At 44.8% G+C, this 25,262-nt stretch overlaps 1 protein-coding gene across 1 annotated transcript in view; it reads left to right on the plus strand.

The window, feature by feature from the left end:
* LOC148029630 (ABC transporter G family member 35-like) overlaps positions 1-25,262 on the plus strand; it is a 250,697-nt gene that overhangs the window by 53,020 nt on the left and 172,415 nt on the right. The window contains exon 4 of the mRNA XM_087685869.1: positions 24,502-25,156. Coding sequence (XP_087541995.1) covers positions 24,502-25,156 — 655 coding nt within the window. The remainder of the gene's footprint in view (positions 1-24,501; positions 25,157-25,262) is intronic.

Raw genomic sequence — 25,262 nt, forward strand, 5'->3', positions numbered from 1 at the left:
TTCTAAGGTCTTCTTTACTACCTACTGGGAGGTGATGAAGGAGCCACTACTGCTGAGCTTTCAGGAGATTTTCAACTTAGGATGGATGCCAAGGAGTCTATCGGCATGTTTTGTCAGTCGCCTCCCCAAAGGGGGAGAGCGGTTGGAGCTATCCCAGTGGAGACCGATCACCTTGTTGTGAGTGCCCTATAAGGCACTGGCCAAGCTGATTGGTAGGCGACTCCGCCTCGAGCTTCTAGACATCATTCATGACACACAGGCAGGTTTTGTCTAGGATAGGAGCATCCTAGACAATGTCTTCACCTTCTTTGAGGCGACTGAGTGGACCCAGCACAGTGGTCAGGGATTGGCTATACTTCTCTTGGATTTCGAGAAAGCCTATGACAGGGTTGACTAGGACTTCTTGGTGAGATTGGGCTTCCCCAGGCATGGATTGGTAGGGTCTTTGCACTTTACAGATTGACTACCAACAGGGTTTTCATAGGTGATAGGAGGGAGGAGTTTCGGCTCGAGAGATCGGTCCGGCAAGGCTATGCTTCTGTTTCTACTCTTTGCAGAAGTGATGTCTTACTTCCTTAGGTCACGTGTGAGCGGGCTACGTGGCCTTCGACTTTTGGTGAGAGAGGAGATGGAGTTGTTAGATTCAGAGTATGCTGATGATACACACTTTATATAGAGGATGATGAGCTGATGCTGGAGAGAGTGAGACTAGCTCTGGAGGTGTTTGGCACTGTAGTGGGAGCGAAAATCAACTGGTGAAAGTTGGTTGGTTTCATTACAGACTCAGACTCTAGGACGGAGTGGGGCATCCACTTGGGATTTAGATGGGTGTGCAGAGACCGTCCGATACCTAGGGTTACCCAACAGTTTCTTCCAGTCCTTAACTCTATTAGGCGGAAGTTGACCTACTAGAGTATTGCCAGCCTTTCCTTAGCGGGTGGAGCTTTGGTGGTCAACTATGTTATTCTAGCGACCATAGTACGGGGGAGTTTCAGAAACGGGAAAAACTGGAGTTTTGGAGTTTCGGCCAAATTTTGGAAACGGGGAAACGACGTTTCGGATTGTACACTAAAATAAATACAATATTATGTGTGTATGTAAATATGTCAATGCCTACAATAACATGTACCCAAATTTCATACAAAACTTTTTAATCCATGTCATTTGATTGAAATCATGATTCATTACACATGTCACAACTCACGAGTGAAGATTGAAGAGTCAAGACTCAATGGTTGAAACTTAAGACAAATTAACACAATTAAGACTCAATTTTCAAAACTTAAGGCAATAAATGAATTATAATTTATGACTCATGAATCATCTATGGTCTAAAGAGCAGTGAAGACTGACATCAAGAACAGTGGAGACTGACATAAAGAACAATGGAACAAGAATTAAGATGCATAATAAGTGAAATCAAGATACAATGATACATGTAACTTCGTCATGTGAATAATCAATTAAAACTCCAAAGTCCAGTGAGCACTGAGCATTGTGTACTAGTCTCTAGACTCTAGTAACTATTGAGTAATAAGTATCAACATCAATGAACAACTAGCAACTATAGTCAGGACAACAAGGCCCGATGTCTTTGTTGGGAACGCATGCCAAGTGGTCTTTCACGCATGTTACGCTTCCCGATTTCGCCAATCCATAATAGTTGCACCGCCACTTCTTTGATCCGCCGAAGCCCTTGTATCCCTCGATTGGAGTGACGTGTCTCCAATATGGATCTAGCGCCATGATTAGCCTTTAGATAATGGGGAGAAGAAGAAGAAGAATAAGAAGAAGAGGAAGAGGAGGAGGAAGAGGAAGAAGAGGAAGAGGAAGAGGACGAAGAAGATGAAGAAGAAGAAGAAAAAGAGGAGGAGGTGGTCATGGCGGTGGGAGCTGGAGTGCCCAAAACGGACCGCAGGATGCCGAAATGCCGTTTTGCCGTTTCTGTTTTGGTCCAAAATGGCCGGTCTGTTTCGGCAGCCCTGAAACACCGTTTTAGGGTACTATGCTAGTGACGGCTTGGTACATCGCTCGTGTTGGTGCTTTTCCTCGTCTTGTGTAGTTCAGCTTCGCTGCGTAGTGCAGAATTTTCTCTAGGCTGGGTCAAACAATTCTAGGAATTCTCGGGCCAAGGTGGCATGGGGGACCATCTTTTGGCATCGGTTTGAGGGAGGGCTCGGGATCTTAGACCCAGAGTTCTAGAGCTTGGCCCTTTTGGGCAAGCTAGTAGTCCGCGGGCTCACACCAAGAGGGCAGACCTGGAAAGTCCTATTGCAGCAGGGTCTCCAAGAGGTGCAGATCGAGGCTTCAGCGGCCGGTGTTTTGGAACCCCCGGGTCAGAGATCAGGACGGGATATAGATTGGCGAGCGCCCCTACATCTAGTGGGCTGGTTGGGAGGCCGGCCTTGCTCGTACCATTAGGACATGGTAGGAGGTGTAGAGGATGGTGGACGAGGAGGTGTTGCAGGAGGCATCAAGTTGTTAGAGAGGAGTTGAGCTGAGGAGAAGGGAGGTTGACGTAGTGATACCTCAGGAGTGGCTCGACTCCCTGATACGAGAGCCGGTAGAGCCTTGCGAGGTATGCCGCTATATTTTCACCAACACGTATCCCCGTATAGGTGACAGGTAGAGTGAGTGGTGCCCCCTAGGGGGGGCGTTTGGTCCTTGACAGGGGGCAGGAGGATGAGGAGATCTTTGTCCTTCCATGGAGGAGGATTCGTCTGGTTGGTCTTTAGGGGAAACCTGGCATCTGGACCCTTATGTTTTCTGAGAGGAGTTCCGGAAGTGGCACCTCTGGATATGGGAGAGCAAGCTACTTGATGAGCTGGAGTGGGACCATGGAGAGGCCACTACGGTCGCCAAGAAGCCACCGAGGTTCTTGAAGTACACAACCAGGATTGGTAGACATGTATTGATGTAGGAGGACATGGAGTGGGCTCCATTCGCGTAGCAGATACTGGGCGGAGGACAGCATTACGGATGCCTTCCGTCAGACTTTTTGGCGCCACCTATGGGACAACTGGAGGCCGAGGAGGGTATCGTATTTCTTATGGCTTTTGGCACATGGAGGTTTGGCGGGGGGGGAGTTGGCTAGCCCAGATGTAGCAGGATGGAGGGTGTAAACGTTGCATACAGCAGCTTTTGGAAACTCCAAAGCACTGCCTTTGGTCGTGTGAGGCGGCACAACTCGTGTGGAGAGGAGTATGCCCCATTTTTTGCTGTCTGGCACCTAGCCTTGAATGTATCTCGTGGGGAGCTTTCTGCTGGTAGATAGTCAACCAGGGCCGTTACCTTTTGTATGAGGCCGAGATGCAGGATAGGATTTTCATCAGAGGCTGGGTCTTGTGCAGTGGCCGGCTTGGAGGCTTTACCTAGCTGCCAGGTATTGGAGCCCACAGCAGATCGCTTAGAGGTATGGGAGATGGTAGGGAGTTTGGACCTCCATCATCCACTCCCTTTGCGGCCGGTGGGACCAGGTGCAGGTCAAGTCTTGAGCTCGTCAGGAGCTTTGTTTTCTCTTCCTACGCACCTAGGGAGGCTAGGACCCGTTCTTCATGATGCAGGCAGGCAGCCTTAGATGGCGTTACACCCCCCTCCATGGCTTCTTGCCCCCCCCCCCCCCCCCCCGAAACTTTGAGAGGCTTGTATACGTGATGTATTTGTGACTTTGCATCAGCTCCAGCTAGTCTGTCAAGCATGAGCACTCCATTGTAATCAGTTTTTTTTGAGTAATATAATCAGCCACATTTTACTTGCAAAAAAAAAAGGAAACCAAAAAGGTAGGAAAAATAGCCAATTTAGGATGATTGAGCCTGGGGCTCCTGAAGAGCAGGCCATTGTAGCCATGGCCATAGGTTCTTTTGCACGCATCAGGTATAATTGTCATGGTCTCAATTGTTGAATGGAAAGGCAGCTGAATATATTTAGCTTAAGTGTCCTATAAAGCTAGGATCGGTTAGGTTATGATGAGGTCTTGAAAGAGCATCATCACGTCAATGTGAATTTGATATAGAATTCATAAAAGGTGGAAAATTCTAGCTCCAACAAACAAAAGTTAGACTTCTGAGAGCAACAGCATAGAGGTTAGCAGAGGTATTGAGAAAACAGCTTGGGAAGAGCTCATTTTTCATATGAGAGGGCAGAAACCATGGTTACCATAGAGAGTGAGGAGTGCACTGGCTTGCTTCATTTAGCTAGGAGACACAGAGTAGCAGCAGCTAGTATTCTCCACTATTGTTAAATTTAATTTGGATGATTGGGCTTACAAATGAGGTATTGTTGGCATCATTCTGTGCACCGCACTATCAGATCATGGCCCAAGGGCCAATGCAGTTGGTGCTTTTGAGTGGGCCAGAGGCCAGACCACATTAGGATTCCCAATCACCTCTATGTTCAGATCATCAATTAGCCAATCTTTGAGAGCCAAGTCTTTTGTTGAGGATGGACATGCAGCCAGGGACCTGGGTGAGCGCTTGCAGGAAATGGGCATCTTCTTCCAGATAGAGGCAGAAAAGCAGGAGAGCTGCCCTTCAACACGAAGGAAAGAAATGCATATTGATGTCTGCAAAAGGTCATCAAGACCTACAACAAACGACATTTTTCATGATACTTAAAAGATGAGACATATAAAAATTAAAAGTACAAAGTGTCAAACACGTTGAATGATGTACTCTAATGTTAGATCTAGTAAGGAAAGTAAATCTGTCTCAGGTTGACTGGTACATGTAATCTAAAGCATGCCTGAAGTGACTAGCTGTGGACCTATTATCCATGAGCATCCATCTCCTATATCTGGTGTCAATGGTGCCGCCCCTTTGCTGTAGAGTATATCTGTCATAGGAGAGTGTCTCTGTTCCTCTATCTTGTTTATGCTCGAGTATCTGGGTCTCTTATGAGGAGGGAAGACTGATGAGGAAAGAGTGGAGGCCATTGCATGGGACAATGCTGATAGAGTGGGGGTAGTGGAGACCATTAATGGTCCAAGGAGTAGCTATCAATGGCTTGGGTGGGCGGACAAGGGAAGAAAGGGTTTAGAGCATGGGAAGGGATGGCATGCTAGGCCCCTCTGGCTGGCAGGCATGATGTGACAGGAAGTGGTGGCATGTGGATAGGTGTGGCATGCAATAGATGTGGAGGAAAAGTGGCGCATAGGTAGGTATGGCATGCAGGCAAGGATGGTGTGCAGGCAGGGGTGGCGTGCAGACTGGTGTGCATAGACAGTGTGTTAGGAGTCTTAAGAGAGGAGATGGATCCCTTGCCCAAGGGCCATAGAAGGTTGGTCAGGTGACCACAGACTATTACAGTGCCTTGTTGGGTTTGATGACGAGGCCTCTAGGCTTTGAGAGGGATAGAGAGGTTGTGTGGCAAAGTACCAAGAGAGTGGTCACAGAGAGCATGGGGAGATACTTGATGGATCCACCCCCAAAAGAGGAGAATGTGGAGGCTTTGTTGGCGCTACCATCAAGGAAGTGCCTGGAAGATGATGGATTGGACAGGGCCTTGTTTTTGAGCTATTGGGATGTGATCAGCACAAAAATTTTAGTAGTATTTTAAGAGATTATAGCATTTGGAGATATGCTGGAGAGGCTGTTGGGGGGATTGATTAATCTCATCCCAAAAGACAGTGGAGATAGATTGGAGCTCACCCAATGATCACTTTGCTTGGAACATGTATGAAATCCTAGCCAAAGTGATCAGTCTCAAGCCATTTTTCTTGATGCCAAACCTCATTTGACCCGAAGATTGGTTTTATTTTTGAGTGCAGCATTGTTAACGATATTTTCACCATTTGGGAGTCCACAGCTCTTCCATGATCCAAGATGTAGGACCTCATTGTTTTACTTCTTAATTTCGACAAGGCTTATGACATAGCTGATTGGGAGTTTTAAGAGGGTAACATGCTGAGGATGGTTTTTCAGAGCTCTCTACTCATCAGCTCACAGCCAAGTCCTTATTGATGAGGCCATAGATAGATTTAGCATTCAAAGATCAATGAGATAGGGATGCCCTCTTGTAGCTCTTCTTTTCCTATTTGTTGCAAAGGCCATGAGCTCCTTCCTGAGGGTAGAGCTACATGCATTTGAGGCATCAGACTTCCCATCCCAGAGTTTCATGTAGAGTTTGCAAATGACACTACTATTTACTTGGATGGGTTGAGAGAAATCTAGGGCCTTTGTAGCTATGATGGAGGTTTTTTGTAGAGCTTCAAGAGCTCTTATTTATTGGCACAAATCCTATGGATTTTGGGCTTGTGACAGCTAGCTACAGTGGAAGCCACATGATATTTTCACTTGGGTCCCCTAGTGAGATACTTAGGTGGCCATGTAGGCATTGATATACTTCAGAGCAACAATTGGCACCTACTACTTCAGCATGAGGCAAAAGCTATTATGTTGCAGCATAGTAAGATCGTCACTCGTAGGGTGATAGTGGCAGACTGTTTTTTTAGCCACTATGTGGTATATTACTTCTTGTTCGGCCTTCTTAGGTCATGCATTGGCCGGGTGAAGTGATGTATCAAGAATTTCATCTGGTTAGCTAGAGATGGTAGCCCCATTAGGGCTAAGTTAGCTTGAATGTCATCATTCAACACAAATCTAGGGGTGTTTTGCGGATTATTGACCAAAAAGTTAGAGTAGAATGTTGATGGTAAAGCTCATTGTGAGGAGCCTTCTTTTGAGTGAGTAGTCCTGGAAGAAGCTATTACTATGGAGATTAGAGACCATTGCTCTTGCTCATGGAGGACTATGGCAGCCTAGCATACATTGGATGTTTCAGCACATTTGAGCTGTAGGGCTTGGAAATATTTCTGAGGCTAGGATTTGCTGCATCTATTATACGGACACGGAGATAATTTCCTTTGGACTTCAGTAGATTGACCCAACTATTGTTGAAGAGAAGTGGATGTACCATTTCTCTTGGACTAGCTACTCAAGATAGAGAGAGGGCGCACCATTAGAGAGAGGCAATCCTATCTTTAGGGAGATTCTCTTCACAAATAGCTTCTACAGTGGGGGAGTGGTTTGCCTTTCTTGAGCTTTTAGCTCATGTATAGATAGAGACTTTGAGGCAACAGGGTGGCTAGAGCCATAATGGAGAGCATCAAGGAGGGGATAGCTCTTGAATGGAGGATTGATACGGAGACTATGTAGGCATGGATGGGCTTACCAAAGGAGAGATCCTTATTGTAGTGGTAGCTACCACTAGAGAGAGTGCTTACTTTCTTGGTAGAGATTCATGGTAGACTTAGGCGAGAGAGCTGGATCAGTTTGAGTCCCTAGGATGCTGCCATAGAGGATTAGAGTTGTGACTCATTGTGACAAGACTTGGTACTTAGATTTAGACTCTTAGACTTGCAAATAGATGGATGGAGACATTGTGTATATAGGAGGCTTGCTACAAAGACTTTAGTGGGACCTTGGGGAGGTTTGGAGCTATCCATTTGTAGAGATGCCTCAAGATGTGTGCCTGGTGCCCTTCTTTGGTATAGAACTTGGCTGGGAGGAAGGATGATGAGTGGGAATAAAACGATGCTGTAGCTGCTCAGCATTGGACTACCTATGGTACGTTGCAGCCTTTTCTTGCAATGGAGTGGAGGAAAGCTTTAGACCAAGAAAGATTTCACTCTTTCTTTGGTTGCTAGTACACAGGAGTTTAATAGTTGATACATGGTTTGGCTATGAGCTTGTGAAGAAATACTCATCTACAGATAACCAACACAATCATACGACAAAGCATTGACTAATAAAGAACACAGTTAGGGTCAAGGTAACTAAGAGACAATGAATATTGAAGACGATAATGAATGAATATATATACCATGCTCAGTTAGGGTCTCGTGTCTCTAAGGACAGAGGTAGAGAGTATAATTAAGAGAGTGTTGTACTTTGACGGATGCCAAAACGTAGTAGGAAGCTTCCAAATATGTCAGGCAACAACAAACACAGCTTAGGAAGGCTGGATTAGTGTGTGATGGAGTTGGTCCATGTAGAAAACTCAAAATGCGGCAATGGTTGATGATATGGTAGTTGGGCGATGATAGTGATCAGAAAAATGCAGCAGAATTGGTGACGTGGCAAGTAGTTGGCGATGCTGACAGCAAAAATGCAGCCTCTAGCTGATCGTACAGCTCCAAACTGAGGCAGCAACATACGTGGCAGCAGGCAACAGGCTAGGAAGGATGAAGAAAGCAGTTGCCAACTATGGACAATAGCACGAACATGCTGGAAAATAGTTGACACCAGCAGCAAGGGGCTGGACACCAAGCGCTTGATGATGGACAGTAGCGGATAGTAGCTTGAATTGAGATATGCTTTGCAAACAGAGTGTGGACAATAGAGAGTTGACACTTGCAAATTGCAAAAATGAGATTGAGGCTAAGGGGTGGACAGGTTGTCTATTTCTGGATGGATGAGTTCTCCCAAATTAGGGTTTGGCTTATGGCACACAGACACTCTCTAGGATTGTGTTTCTTTTTAATAAAGTTTAGTAAATTTTAATTTTTAGGCTGTAATTAAGAGCTAATTAAGTAATAACGCATTTTTAAAGCTCAACACCCCCCTCTTAGGCCCAAAACTAGGTCCAAGAATCGATTTTCACGATAGCTTAAGTTTAAGTTTTCTTTTTAGCACAGTGTCCCATAGCCACAATATCAGGTAAAGGGTGCTTGCCGGTTGCCTAATGACTTACCAAGACTATAGAGGCGATGGTTATCTTGCCCAAGTGATCACTTTTGAGAGGCGAAGGCATTAGATAAAGGATGCTCCTTAGGTGCCTAGTAGCCTATCAAGATGTGCAAAGGCAGATGGAACCACCTTGAACTTTTTTTTTAGTTTGAGTGTTTTTAATGATAGTTCTCTTCCTATTGAGTAATCATTGCCCCTAGATGAGAATAAAAGGGATGGTTAGACCGAACACATTAGAAAAAGGACAAGCTATCTAAACCGCCTGTGGGGGTAAATGAAGAAGGAATATATGAGGGTTATGTAATTAGAAAGCAAGAGAGACTTCCATGGGAGGCTACCACAAATATGTTGGATCTAGAGTGGACCATTTGCGGATTGAAAATGGATCTAGAGTGGACCACTTGATTGAAAATGGATAATTGCGTACAAATGCATGTTTACAAGAATAGAATGCCAATACATGGGGTAATGCAAGATATCATACTCATTCAAAATGCTATGCAATGGTGTCACTTGGACAATGCCCTTGTAGGGGATTTGTTCACTTGCCCAAGCACCATTTTACAATCATAGTCATCCTGAAGATACGGATAAGGAAACAAAGTACAAAAATAATGTCTCTGAAGTAACCAAAATCCTATAGAGAACAAGAGTAGAAGACCGCCCCCTCTTACTATTGGATTGTGGAAGGAGAAGTAAGCACCCCCTCTCTCCCTAGGATGTCAATTTCAATGGAGAAAAGGAGAAGCATCCAAGGAAGAAAAGTGAATGGTATGTTGAGTTGAAAACATGTGAATGAATGGCCTCCAAAGTTGCTTGAAGGTAGGAACTTGACCTTGGAAGGAAAAGACTCGTTGTTTCAAAGTGTGAAGCCACATCAAGGAGAGGATAACCAAGAAGTGACAAATGATCCAAGTCTTCGCTTTGATCGACTGGTTGGTTTGTAGGTCTTGTAAGAATTACTGCTAACTTGGAAAAGACAAGTTAGGAGCAAAAATATCACATAAGACCATAAAACATGCATACCTTAACTGCTATGAAAAGTGCTTGTGAATGCAATATGTTTGGTTTTGAGATGGTCCCACTACCAAAGGTATGAATACTAAAGATGTAGGAAAGTAAGAGTAGGAATTTGTAATGGAAGGGAGAAGCTAGGCTAGAGTATGCTCTGCAAGAATCAATAGTTATGTTGGTGGGAGGCATGCTATGTCTAGGGAAAGCGGACTCAATTGCTTTTGGCTGTGCACTTGATGTAGAGGGCAATAAATCTATTCTCAAGGGAGACAAGGAGTGCTTGAGGACCGAAGTCCAAAATAGGTAAACCCCTGAGGTGAAGTGGGGGCAGACAATCTTCTTATGAGGTGGAGATGACCCCCTCTCGACTGTGGAGGTAGGGCTAAAGAGCCCTTGCCTAATGTGCTTGTGTTCCTAAATGAGGAAGAGGGTCAAGTTTGTAAAGAAATGCTCATCTATAGAATACAAATAGAATCGTACAACAAAAGCACAGATTGATAAAGAAACATAGTTAGGGTTAGCGTTAACATAGAGACAATGAATACAAAAGATAATGAAATTTGATTAATGAATGAATAAGTACAATGCCCCATGCAGCAAACACACTATGCAAAATGAAAACTGACCCCCAAACTCCTATGTCTGGAGGACCAGGTCGAGAATTTGAGCAAAAGAGTTTGTCGTACTTTGAAAGATCTCAAAACATAGCAAACAATTGCAGAAGGTGTCAGGCAATAGTAAGCGCAACTCACAAAGACTAGATCAGTGATGATTGATGGGTAGTAGACAGTGGAATTATGTCGGAAAGGAGCAGGTGATAGCTGCAGCACTGAAATGCAGCTGGACAGGCTCTTGCAGTAGTAAATGCAGTGAGTCAGGGTGTTGAGTAGTAAACGGTCATCATATGATGGAGATGGCTGGGCAGCAGGTACCTGATGATGGACAGCAATGGGTAGCAGCTCCAGCTGAGATATCCTCCCCGAACAGGGTGTGGACAGCAAAGAGAAGGCATTTGCAAGTTGCAAAAAATGAGATTGATCTGAGTGGTGGGCAGCCTGTGCCTATTTATAGATGATTGGTTCTCCCAAAATCAGGGTTTGGATTATGGGACATAGATACTCTCTAAGAGCACGTTTCTTTTAATGAAGGTTTTGGTAAATTGATTAATTAAGCTAGTTTTGGAGTTATTTAATGTGGTTAATCAACATGTAATGCATTTTTAGCTTAACACCCCCTCTTAGGCCCAAAAGTGAAACTAGAAAGACACCGTACTAGCTCAAGCCCATATTTTTCTTTGCTTTTTCCCAAGGCGTCTCACCCCAAAGTAGCTAGGGCATTGGGCAAAGGGTACATGTTGGGTACTAGCTCAAGCCCATATTTTTCTTTGCTTTTTCCCAAGGCATCCCATCCCAAAGTAGCCAGGGCATTGGACAAAGGGTACATGCTACCCAATGATCTACCAAGACTATCGAGGTGATGGTTATCTAACCAAAGGAGCCCAAGTGATCAGCCTAGAGAGGCCATTGGTCAAAAGGTGCTCTCCGTGGCCCAATGGCCTAGTAAGAGTTGCAAAGAACAATGGACTTTTCTTTTGTGTTTTATGAGGGCTTTGTAACCTTTGTTGTGATTTAGCATTAACTGTAGGTTTTCAATCAATGTTCATCCTATTGAGTAAATTGTGCTTTGAGGGGAGAATAAAGGGAGGGATAGACTCAACACATCACAAAATGGATGAGCTATCCTGATCACCATTGGATGTTCTGTTACGCCATGTGCATGGTGTTATGCAAGTGGCAATGTTGATGATCTTGTTCATGCAAAATGCTATGCAACGGTGCCACTTGGATAGTGCCCTCATAGGGGAATTGTTTACTTTTCCAAGCGCTCTTTTACACTTATAGTCATCAAGGATGTGGATAATGAGACAATTTACTAAGAATAAATGTTTGTAAAGCAAGAACCCAAATCTTGTCACCCTCAAGAGAAGAAGGCCACTCCGTCTCAAAGTGGAAGGGAAAGCCAGAGGGAATCACCCTCTCCCTATCAATTTGAAGTAAGGAAGGGTGCACCCACACCGATCCAAGATAGCAAGTTCTGAAGAACCAATTGGTTGACTACCTTGGTCAAAATGTTTGCAAAATTGGTGGATGTAGCTATAAACTCTAGGTAGATGGTGCCTAGCTCAACTTGCTCTTTGGTGAAGTGGAAGTGAACACCAACATGCCCCATCCGTGGATTGATGATTGGGTTACTAGCTAGTGCTATAGCATTTTGGTTGTTGCAATAGAGGATAGCAAGTGAAGCACAAGAAAAATATAGCGCTACTAGTAATCCCCTTAGGTAGGCAGCCTTTGTGGTAACATCAAAGAGAGCTTGATACTTTGCCTTGGTTGTGGAAGTAGCCATGGTCTCCTACTTATGGCTCCTTGCTTATGGCTTGACCAAGAAATGGGAGGCGTGCCCAAGAAAAAGATATAGTCACCGTGAGAAGGCTAGGTGTCAACATGTGTAGCCTAGTCCGAGTCAGTATCAATGTATCCCCGTAGAGGCAAACCATGACCATATGTCAGACCATAAGAATAAGTACACCAAACATATCTCAACACATGCATGCAAGCAATCCAATGTGGCATTTTTGGTGCATTGAGACACTAGATGAATAATGGTACCAATGGTTTCATATTTTTTACCATTGCTTCCTTGGTCAAAGTCTAGTATGGGGGGAAATCACTAAGCTATTTTGGTTCTTGCTTTGGAAGAAGGATTCTACATGATTTTGCATTTCATGGATTTCTTGGAACCGTGTTTGCACTCTAAAATAAATGGGAGGTGGGGCTATTTTGGATGTGAAGACACATATGATTGCCCTTTGTTGGCCTTGACTCAGGCTTGTGTGAGGGACAGCAGCCTTGGTCTTTGATGCTAGGTATGACCGAGGTATTTTGCATGGAGATACCAAGATTCTAGCTTCATGTGGCATATGATTAATGTTGAACAGCCTATTCGTCTTAAAACTTCTGCGCTTTGAAATGTTTGGTCTATTCTTGGAGATTGGTGCTTGCCGAATCTTGTTGGCATCCTCCTGCTAATCATGAGCAAGAGAATTCCTTACGAGCTGAAATGTTGGCTATTTCAAGGCTTCTTTCGTGGGAAGGACACGAAAAGAGAGGTCAATGTTGAAAATAATGGCACAATTGGGGCTGAATATTGTTGCTGATGTGTTTCAGCCTACACAAGCTAATGTCATGTGTTTCAGGTCAGTTCAACGATTTTTTCATGTTCCTAGAGGCTATCATCCTTTATGGGACACCATTTTAACTTCCTTACATGCTATGCAACTCTTTCCCCTTTTGAGCTAGGGCACCCCTTGGCATGATCAGATGATTAATGGTTGGCTACATTTGGGCACCGCATTAGTGAATTAGTTGCTTATGGGAGATAAGGTATGGCTAGTTGGGAAGGGAAACTTCAAACCACACTTGGGGTCTCCATAAAGGTAACACTTGGTGGAAATCCATGGTGATGGTGGGTTGTCTCAATAAAGCTCCATTTAAATACAGTGTTTATTTGGCAAAGGTTGGTTCACATTCCTTTGTACTCTCAAAGATGTTGTATCTCAAATGATTGCTGCTTATTTTGTAGAAGGTTTCTTTCTTGCTTGGTGGCCAGAAAAGTTTGGTCGATGCTGTCTTCTCATGGTCCCCCTAATCTATACACATAATCTGAGCATTCATTCACATAAACTCCAAATATAGTAGGTTGGAGTGGGTATCTCTGCTTCACCCCGATGGTACTATCCACCATATCAAGTCCTCTTGGAAGTTGAACCCTACTTGTCACTAACTCATACAAGGCATAAATTTCCCATTGTAGACCCTATAGAGTGCCCCTATGAGAGAGAGAGAGAGAGAGAGAGAGAGAGAGAGAGAGACAGAGAGAGAGAGAGAGAGGGAAGGGCTCCATGTCACTCGGCCGAAGGGGGTTTCTGATGGGAGATTTCAATATGTGTGTTGACTCTTCTCAGTCCACTTCAGGGCATTCGGTAATGGATACGCCGGAAAGGCGGGTGTGGAGTTCCTTTGCTTTGCACGTACTCCAGCAAGATCTTTGGTCGTGGCTACACCCTTCTTCTTCAGGATTTACTTTTCATTCCGCGCAATATGCAAGTACCTGGTCCCGACTGGACAGAATGTATATAATGCAGGGGGATGATTTTCTTCCCGAGATGCTGGAAATGAAGGTCTTGCGGCAATATGCGTTGTCGGACCATTTCCCCCTCCAGCTTGAGATGCGAGCACACTCTATTGCACCTTTTGTGCAATTCCTGGATAGGCTCCCGTTACGTTTCAACTCCGCTTATTTGAAGCATTCAATTTTCCAGGGTTATATGCAGCAGCTGATTGAGAGGTTCTTATTGGACTTCGCCTCTGAGGGCTTGCCTTCATTTGCACGGCTGCTCTCTAATGTGCAGCGGGTTGCTCGCCAGTATGGGATCCATCATGCCTCGCTTTGCCGCCGTCGTCGACATGCAGCAGAAGACCTACTGGCTTTGGTCCGTTCCTTGCTCCTGGATTCCCCTGATGATGATTTTCTGCTGTCTCTGGAGAGGCGATTGGCCCATCTTATTCAAGGGTTTCAGTTGAAATCTTATCAACAGGCCAAGCTGCACAACTTGACAGACACATTGCAAGATAGCGCCTGCCAGTCTCATAAGTTCTTTCGCGCCTTGCATGCGTCTCCGGCTCGCGAAAATATGACCAGACTCCACGATTCGGAAGGTCGCATGGTCACGGATCCGCAGACCATTGTCACTATGTGCAGAAATTATTTTATGGAACTTCTTGGTTCCTCTTCCTCGCCTTCTAGCCAGGTTACGCATGCCCGCTCGGTCTTCTATCATCTGGTCCGTCAGCAGGTTCCAGTTGATATGCAAGCCGCTTTGGAGACGGATATTTGCGAGGAAGAGGTTATGGACGTTTTGTTGCATCTGCCGAATGATAAAAGCCCTGGCTGGGATGGTCTCACTAATGAATTCTTTCAGACCTCGGCCACGCAGTTGGTGAAGCCATTGGTGGCCATGTTTCAGCAGGTGTGGGAAACGGGGGTCATGCCCTCCTCATGGAAAGAAGGCCTTATCAAACTACTTCCAAAGGTCCCTTCGCCGTCAAAGTTGCAACACTGGAGACCAATCTCTTTGATGGGCTCCCTGTATAAAATCTACTCCAAAGTGCTGGCGAATCGGCTTCACAAGCACCTTCCAGCTATTGTGCATCCTCTCCAATATGGTTTCATTAAGGGCCGCAACATTCTGCATAATATCCTAAACGTGCAAATGGCTATTGACTATGCGCGGCACTCCGGTCAGGAAGTGGTATTGATCCAATTGGACTTGGAAAAGGCGTTTGATTATGTGGACTGGTCTTTCATTGCAGACCTCATGTCAGCTATGGGCTTTGGTACCCGAATGTCCCGATTAATCTACACCATTAGTGCTGAGGCTTCCTCCAGAGTTATGCTTAATGGTGGAGTTACAGAGCCATTTGTCCTTGCTCGCTCGGTCAGACAGGGCTGTCCTTTGAGCCCTCTCTTCTTTGCCCTGGCAACTCACCCGGTCCTTTCAATGTTATCCTCCATGGCAGCCTCTGCTCAGCTGACCGGGCTGTCTCTTCCGTTGGGTCAGCACTTCGTCAGCCAATCCTTGGCTGATGACACCTTTATGATTTTGCAGGCAGACAGGGACAACATTCGAAGGGCATTAGATGTTTGGACACTCTTTGGTCAGGCCTCTGGGCTTCGCATCAATGCCCTTAAGTCAGCCATTCTCAGTTGTACGGAGCCTGATTTACAGTCCTTAGGCTGGGAAGGCCAGGTGGTTTCCCGTGGCTTCATTGTCAGGCATCTTGGATACCCATTGGGGGTGGATGTACGGCCAAAAGACCTGCTGGACTGGATTTCACAAAAACTGGCGGCGAAGTTTATGTATTGGAAGTCGCAAGCGTGGCCATTCCATGTCCGCCTCAAAGTGGCCCAGACAATCATGCTTCCAATGCTAACGTATTTCCTGCCTTTGTTGCCATGGACGCCTACTACTTTGAAGGCCCTCACTCATCCCATCCGTTTCATGCTGTGGAAGAAGGATTCACTGCAGGCCGGCATTTCCTGGATTTCATGGTCACACGCATGTACCCCTAAGCGTATGGGTGGGGGAGCTATTTTGGATGCACACACTCATATGTCAGCTCTCCGGTGGTCCCTTTTTCGTGCCATGTGTGTGGATCAGCACCCATGGACCATCATAGCCCGTTATTTTCTTGAGGACAGCGGGCTTCGCCATGGCAACACACGGCTTCGGGCCTCCTGGTGGCATGTCCTTAATGCTGACTCTCGTGTTTCCAGTCCCTCTTCCTCTTTGTTACTGCACTTGGTCGGCTCTTGGCAAGTGGTGCTCCAAAAGGCCCGTTGGCACCCAGTTGGGGACCGCTTGCAGACTAACTCCTTTCAGCTGGAATTGTTGGCAGTGTCCCGACTCCTTTCATGGGAAGATAAACATCAACTCAGACCAAGATTTAATCGCATGGCCCGTTTAGGCGTGACGTCGGTTGCGGATGCTACCCTGGTCACTCGCAATGTCCTCATATCGTTTCGGACTGCTCGGCGTCTCTTCAAGATCCCGCGTGGATACCGTGATTTATGGGACCAGCTTTCGTCGGAGCTTCAGAGTCGGCAACCCTTTCCTGCCTTGACTGTGGATCGCCCTTGGCAGGACTGGGACCTTGCAGGCCGCCTGAGTCTGGAAAAGGCCTCTACTAATCAGGTGTATCATCTTCTTGTTCAAGATCACCAATGGCTGGGAGAGAAAGCTAATACTGTTTGGGGCCTGCGGAAATCGTTGTCATGGTGGCAGAAAACGCTGATGGAGGGTTGGCTAAATAAGACACCTTTCAAATGCAAGGTTTTTCTTTGGCGGGTGATGATTGGTGGTCTTCCTCTGGCCTCGGCCCTTGCCAAGCGTCGCATTTCGAATGGCAATTGTTTCTTCTGTACCACACCGGCGGAAACGGCCCGACATCGTTTTCTCTCTTGCCCGCTCGCCAAGAATATCTGGTCACTCTTGTCGCACATTTGGCGCGCGGTAGTGGGGTCCTCGCTATCTCCTTTCGACTGGGTTTTTGTGCGCCCGAAGTATCCCGCACCGCCACAGTTGCATGAGAAGCTCTTATTTCACTTTTTCAGATATTGGGGATGCTGGCACATTTGGACCACGCGCAATGCTTTTCTCTTTGATTCGGCCTCGAATGTACCCCGACATATTGCCAGGCTTAAAGGGCTCTTACATTGGCAGCTAGATATCATCCGACACTCCGACTTGCTCCCTCGGGAGGATTTGCATCCGTGGCATATGGCAATTGCCTCTGGCTCGTTGCCATGATTGGTGTAACCTTTTCAGTGCATTACTACGGGGCTTCCCCACACGGCCCTCGTGTATTTTGTAATCAGAAAAAAGAGAGAGAGAGAGAAAGAGAAAACCTCTTCACATGATGGCTTTGTGTCATCATGTATCTTGTAATCCAGTAATCTTGTACTTTTTTCGTAATTAATACAATTACCTTTTACGAAAAAAAAAAAAGAGAGAGAGAGGGAAAGATATGTTAACGTCTACATAAGGCCAATGTGGCCTATGAGACAAAATCCTGTGTACATCCATGTTTAATGTCATCTCATCAGTAAGGTACAGATAACATTACAAATAAGTGGGTGGCCTATGAAACAATACTGAAAATAACTATACGATTGGACTATACTAGGGTTGAACCATGTGTAGTGTTATTCCATCGATAGAAAAGAAAAGGAAAGGAAAGGAGAACCAGATCTGATAGAACCATGTACAAAAGTGTGGTGGAGACTATGGGCTATAGCTGATCTCAAGATCTGCACATGATCTCAGCTATGATGCAGTCCCTAGTTGCTTCACTAATATGCCTGGTGGTGAGTCTGTTGTTTCTTGTGATAATGGCTCTAATCTGATTGTGGTGTGGCCTCCTCGGATGTGGTCTTGGTAGACGGGGTTGTCGTGCTCGACGAAGGGTAATGGCTCTATCCAATGTGACTCCACGGTGTGGTTTGTGAGGTGTCTGGTGGGGTGGCTCTGTCTTTGCTAGGCTAGTAGTGTCACTAGGGTCGGCTTTGTAGAAGAAGTTTGTCATTGCTCTCTGTGTGTGCCCCTCTGGGTGAGCTGGCCTCCTGTCCTGCAGTAGTGCAGTTCGGCGCCTATCGAGCTCCAAGAGGAAAAGACCTAGGCATCTTTGGTCCTTGTACTCCATGACGCGACGAAGGGGTCCAAATCCATCGTGGAAGAAGCAGTGGTACCGTCCTCGTATGTCATAGTATACTGTGCATTTGCATATGTAGTGCTCCTCTGTCTCAGGTTCTCGACCACAAAGCTAGCAAGTCCTATCCTCTGCTAGGGTATTTGTCCATCTGCCAGTCTCCATTTGAAGCCTATGTGAGGAGGTGCCAGTCTGTCCGCTAGCAATCCGTATGCTATGGGAGAGATGGGTGTCCATATATGCTGGCCGAATAGTGAAACCATCATCAGAGAGACACAAGAAATGACTCATGTAGAACTCCATCTTTGATCCTAGAGGGAGTGGTGGATGGATCCATGTCCTTACTGTCTCAATTCTCAAGATATTAGCTCTAATCACCTAGTTCAACTCTGATCGGCTGAGAGAAAGTGTAGGGCAGTCGAGGCTATAATCCAAAGGTGGAAGACGATCAATATCCAAACCATGTAGGCTCATCCAAATAGCCATTTGTGAAAACCAACAGTTCTTCTCGCCTCCTGTTGTTAGTTGTCTAGATGAGGTTAGTGCCAATTTAGAGTATCTATGGCATGGAAGTTCTCATAGTTTGTGCCAAAAGGTCACTGCCCTGAAGAGTGCCTCCGTAACTATAGGTGTTGCTCCTAGCTATGCTCTGACAATGGGATGTGGGGTGGAGGGCTTACTCCTAATCATACGTGCTATCATCATGATCAATGGCCTTTCCATGCTATCCCAACCATCATAATGATCCCTCTCTACTCCAACCTGATCAATGAGTGGGCTAAGACACCTGTGGTACAAGCTGCAGCCCCATACCTCTGCTCCATATAGTAATGTAGGTGTGACTAGGGTGTCAAACAACTAGAGTTTGGTGCGGGGCTCTTGGAACTGTATGTGAGCACATTGACTCTGAGTGTCCCTAGTGCTGTGTTTCCACATGCCAGACGTGCCTCTGATGCCCCTCTCAACGAAAAACGTGGGCCAGAGAAGGTGACTCCCAAATAGACATATTCCCTCACATGCTCGAGTATGTCTCCCCCAAATGCGAACTGGTAGATAGATCTAGTCACCCATGCTACTGATGTATTGAAAACCACGGTTTTGGTCTTCCCAAGGTTCACTATGAGGTCTTTATCTCTGTAGAAGATGTGCAAAGCATCTAGATGGCACTGCAATTCCTCCGGTGAATCTGAAATGAGAACAATATCATGTGCTTATAGTAATATCAGTATCAACACCCTTGTCAGGTTGACTCCAGCTCCTCCTCGGTCTATGTAATCAGACACTTCATCTATGTATAGACCAAACAATGTGGGTGAAAGTGGACATCCTTGTTTCACTCCTACGGTACTGCCAATCCTCTCTGATAGCCCCCCATGTGCTCATACATGACCTGTCATTGCCTCTATAATGCATAGACACCCCATCGTATATCCTTTGGTACTCCAATGTCCTGCAATCTCTGCATGATGCGTGTACGAGGCACTATATCAAAAGCTTTGCGGAAGTCTACAAAGCAACAATAGATCCTCTTGTCTCGGGCTCGACCCTCCTCAATAATGGCTCTAAGTGTGAGAATATGGTCCAGCGTGGTATATCCTCGTTTGAAACTTTCTTGTCCTTGTGCTCTCTTGCTTGCATTTCAGCCTACTCACTGATTTCATGCTCCAATATAGATATATCTTGGCCAAATTATGACAGATAATGATAGTCTTGTAGTTGCTAGGAATCAAGGGATCACCACTTTTAAATAGCGGAATTATAGTATTGTCTGACCAACTCATAGGGAAACCTTCACATACTGCTCTATTGAACATATGTGCTAATATGGGTGCTAATATGTCACAAGCATGTGAGAAATGTTCTGCTATCTACTAGTCCATCCTCATCCTGTGCCCTCCCATTTTGTAATCTATAAATTGCATCCCTAACCATTTTCCATGTGAAGAATGACCACTGTGTTGGCCTACAAACTTGTGGGGGCTGCATAGGTGGCTGTCGTGGCAGGTCATACAGCTGTCTCCCATAGTCAAGCTAAGCATCTGGTGATGTAATTTGTATGGGGGGTTGTCTCTCATGAAACATCTTCCATGCGCTCTTGCTATCCCACCCCAAAAATAGTTGATATATCTCTGCTTCTGCTTTCGCTAAGTAGTCTCGTTTCTTTTTCCGCACAAGGCGTTTGAAGAACACCTTTGCTTGGTGATGTGTCTGAGTGCCTAGCTCCACTTCTCTCTGTAAGTGAGCTCGGGTGACTCTACACTCATCATCATACCAGCTATTTTGGGGAGCAGTAGATCGTGTGGGTCTACATCAGGGCAAGGTGTGTGGGAATGCATACATGGTTGAACCATGTATGGCCTCTGCTAAATCTCTTGTACATTCTTCCAATGATCTACTCAAGTCCAATGTATGTAAACTGGTCTACAGAGAACCACTGTAGATGTGTGAGGCGTCTTCTGTAAAGTAGTATTTGGGATGTTTAGGGAGGCATGGGTGTTTCATGTTTCATATGTACACGAGAGCATGAGTTTCAAAATAGCATGATCTACTACTATGCCAATTGGTCTTTTAGATATCTTAAAGTTTTGGATGTCTGATATCAATGTTGGTGAGCCTATCAAGTAGTCCACAGTACTTGCCCCTCCTTTGTGATTCCAACATGTCAAATTGTCAGATCCTGGCCATTGTGACAAACCATTAAAGATGGCTAGTCAATGTGCACTTCCCAAATAAGTGTGTCCCATAGGTACTCACTTCTTTATTCCGGGCTCTCGTGTGTAGGCCTATTTCATCTATGTCGATCTCTTTGAACATGGCATTATCATGCATATAAAAGTCACTCTGTCTATCTCCAATGTGTGCATTGAAATCTCCTACTAATAATATGTCCCCAATGCTAGTATATGTCATGATATCCTCATAAAGTACATCAAAGGGAGATCCATCTCGTGTGGCATAGGTAGAATTTGTAGGAGGAAAGTAGCATATTGCAATGAATATATCCCGTGGTTTTCTTGCATGTATCCTAATCCATAAATATCGTGCATCATCATCTCTTTTCATTACTTGCACCATCCCTTTGAGGTCTTCCCGGTATAGTATGGCCACACCTCCAGAACCCCTAGTGCTTCCTAGTTTTCTAGCTACTGGTGGACGAAATGCACTTTCCCACCTGTATCCCCGCACGTCTGGTAGTCGGCTACTTTTACATTGGTGTGTTTTTGTGTACATTTCTATATCTATGTTTCGGAAGCTATCTTCAAAGTAACCAACATCCAAGCGTAGGGCTCCATTATAATTCCATATTGACATGTGAAGTGTCTTATAGGCCTCGTACCGTCATGGTCCTTTTGTCAATGATGATGACTCGTCCATCCCTATAAACAGCCCACTTTCCCTCTTTACGAGCCTCCAATACCTTGGGCATGTGTTCTCTGCGATGCGCTATTTGTGTTGGGGTAAGGTCCTCATCCAAATAAATCTTCTCACCCTTGAGGGCTCTCCTCTTGGAGAGGAAGGTCTTTTTTTTCTCTATGTCTCCAAAGTGAAGAATTAGAGCCTTGGACTTAGAGTCCTCTTTCCCCAGTCTCCAAGCACTGACGATAGGTATGTCTGAAACCCCAATTTTGTCAGCAGTGTCTTAGCATCTTCCTGTGGGTTGCTCTTCTCCTCCCATCCTACTGCCCGTACATGTAAAATCCTAGCCCATCTCCTAGCCTCTTCTTCCAAGGTAGCACTCATGACTTCACTCTTGTTCACTGATGTTCCCTTATTCTTTTTTTACTACCTCAATCCATGGGCTGGCTTCTTCTATCTGTTTTTGTGTTGTCTTTGCCACTTCTACCCGTGAGTGAACCTCCCTTTCACATGCCTTCAAAGCCTCTTTCTCTTTTTGTAATCCTTTTTGCACGTTCATGTCTTTTTTCTTAAACATATTTAATTCTTCCCCCAGTTCTAAGATTTCAGATTTGTAGGCATCTACAACTTTCAGCATTTCAGTTTTCAGCGTGTGCATTTCGGACAACATTTGTGCTTGTAAGTTATTCTTAATCTTTAGCTGCATGTCTTGCATTTTTGCCATTTGATTTACCATCAGTTCGGTTTTGACCTACTCTCGTATTTCTTTCTCCAATTCTTGTCTCATAATTCGTAGTTTAGAGCGAATCATGAGATGAATTTCTTCGGCCATACGTCTTGTACCGTGTGTTCTTAGAAGGGGTGTTGAAAATTGCTTCCATGGACGGTCGTGTTAGTTCTTGATCAGATTCGTCTCCCAGATATTCATTTTCCATGGTTTGATGCTTGCATTTGTCTACATTATCCATCTCTCACACACTATGCAAAGCCACTCAGCTTGTACTTTGTACTATCAAATCAGAGCAATTTCTGTGATTCTTGCAAATTTCCAGGGTTTCCCTAACCCCTCAAATCAGAGAGAGAGAGAGATGCTGCTTCTTTGCTGTGACTTTTGTACTCTTTTAGCTATATGACCTTATGCTACAGAGAGTTGAGTTTCTGCATGATGGCCTAGAGAGTCGAGTTTCTGCACGATATACTCTTTTAGTTATATGACCTTATGCTATAGAGAGTTGAGTTTTTGCACAATGGCCTAGAGCCATCATACATGTTGTAATCTTGTATCTTTTTTCGTAATTAACACAATTACCTACTATGCGTGCGGGGTGAGAGAGAGAGAGAGTCTGGTCCTGAGATGTCTTTTGCACTCTCGTTTTGTTGTGCTTACTAAATCCATTGTACTTGGTTCATACATGATTGCCTAGAGCCAACTTGCACTTTGTAATCTTGACATTGTACTTTTTTTGTAATCAATATAAAGTTACCCATTATGAAAAAAAAGAGTCCTTTTAAAAATCAAGGAATAACAATAATAAAGAACATGCCTTGGAGAAAAACCTGAGGCCAAATACATAGTATAAGAACTCTTTAAAGAGTAGCTAAGTACATCACAAATACAATGGTTGTTTAAACAACCAATCCAGTGGGATGTAATGCCAAACAATCTGAGGGGAAGTATGAAAAAAGGTCCATGAGTCCTAAGTCTGCAAAAAGGCCTTTCTTGTCTTCCTCATCTTCTCAGAGCTGCCTTGCATCCTCTTCCATCTCACATGGAGAGAGTGGATGATCTCTGTTCAAATGGTCAATAGAGACTCTGCACTGGATACATCTTGAAGGTCTATAACATGGCTATATCTTGCAGTCCGAATGTGCCAAGCTATGATATTGGCAATTAACCCCCATTTGTGACAGTGTCCCTGGGCCCGCTATGCCTCTGAGTAATTTAGAGTGGGGATCTTGCCTAGATGCTTTCTAGTGACAAGAAAAGAAAATCTCCCCTGAATGTCCTCATGATCATATACTGGGCCTCTATCTTTGACCCAGGCTACAGCCCCCAACTGGCAATGATGGTCTCTACTGTATTATGGAATATTATCCTGAGGAGTGATACAGTCACAACTATGGTGGCTGACCCTATTCAAGGATGCAGCACCATTTGTCAAGCACTTCAATGAGTGCCAACATATAAACGTGTCCATTTAGAAGGACAAGATGGAGCTTGTACCTGTTTTGGTGTATTTGATGTCATGGGACCAATCAGTCCTACAACACAATATTCTGAGGCACAATACGTCACAGTTGTGATGGATGACATGACAAAGTGGGCTGATGCAAGAGCAATGCGAAAGAACGATGATAGAGTGATGGCCAATTTCCTATGGGAACAGGTCATATCTTGATTTGAATCCTCCTCCAAAAGTCTGATAAGCAATGGTTTTATATGCCCTTCAAAATCCAAGGATCAGCATGCCCTTTGGCTACGATACGGGCAGTGGCATACAATGACAGTTTAGTAAATATTACGCCTTGCAAGCAATGACTATGTCCCTTTACCCCACTTCTGGCCTGAAAAATAAAGGCATTCTGCATAATGCAATGGTGCCAGAATCCCTTAGTAGCAGAATATGTTAAAGAGCAACTTGAAATGTGAAGGATACCGTGTATCACATCCAATTGTGCCGGTCCCCAATACGGGAGTTTGTCAAACAGCAACCTGAAGTGTAAAGGATGCCAAGTAGCAGATGGCCTTCCAAAGACCCAATTGGCTGGAGTAATGGGGACACCAGCTGTGTGAAATATAGAGCCAAATACGACATGCAGCTGGGCATAAAATAAATCTATGATGAAGAGACTTGGCATTTCATATGAAAGACACATGTTCCATCTGATATTCTGCATAGGTTAAGTACATCTACAATCGGCAAATCTTCTACCATAGTGCTTTATATGAAAACCTTTGCTTTGAATTGTAAGACAGCATGCCAGCCTTGTTATGCCACAATTCTGTTGGAACAATTTTTTGGTGGTTTTAATTAGGTGATGCAAATAACTTAGTAATCAGAAATGGCAAAGTTTTCTATAGAAAACTAATTAATCTGTAATTTATTGTTGTAGTGCAGGTCCGCTAGGATGTGGGAAAAGTAGTCTACTTCAGGTTCTGTCAGGGCAATTAGAGACTGGTTCAGTATGTGAAGGAACAGTAACATATAATGATAAACGTGTAAATGACATTCGAATTCATCGACTGGCAGCTATGGTAGACAAATTGGATTTACATCTTCCCTTTTTGACTGTGAGGGAGACCCTTGAATTTGCATTGGATTGCACTATGGCATTTAGACCAAAGCATTATGGGCCTGAGTTGATGGCGATAATGGGGGAAGCTTTGAAGATAGGACAAGATCCAAAGCTTGAAGTAAATTTGAGTATGATGGGTCTAAAGCATGTTGCTAATCGATATGTTGGAAGTCCGTTAATGCCTAGCATCACTGAGGATGAGAGGCATCGGCTGACTGCAGCGGAGATGTTTTCAGGTGCTCATGCTGTGTATTTTTTTGATCAACCTGATACTATTGCAGAAGATGCAAAAACCTTCGACCTGCTAACTTCTATCCGAATATTCACCCGTGTTCGGCAGACAACAGTCATGGCTTCTTTTTTGCAACCATCATCACGGATTTTCGATCTCTTTGATAGATTAATAATACTTAATCAAGGAAATGTTGTTTATCAGGGCCCTTGTCAAGATGCCTTGCCCTACTTTGAGAGCTTGGGGTAGGTGCCCCGTGTAATCTGTAAGAAATCCTGATGAATATCAAAAGTTCCTGTCTGGCTTTCATTGGCATGTGTACTTTCAAAAAGTAAATATCCTTCTGTTCAT

Source organism: Lygodium microphyllum, chromosome 10 (assembly GCF_053477565.2).
Source record: "Lygodium microphyllum isolate KBCC chromosome 10, Lygodium_microphyllum_v1.1.10, whole genome shotgun sequence".
Lineage (NCBI taxonomy): Eukaryota > Viridiplantae > Streptophyta > Polypodiopsida > Schizaeales > Lygodiaceae > Lygodium > Lygodium microphyllum.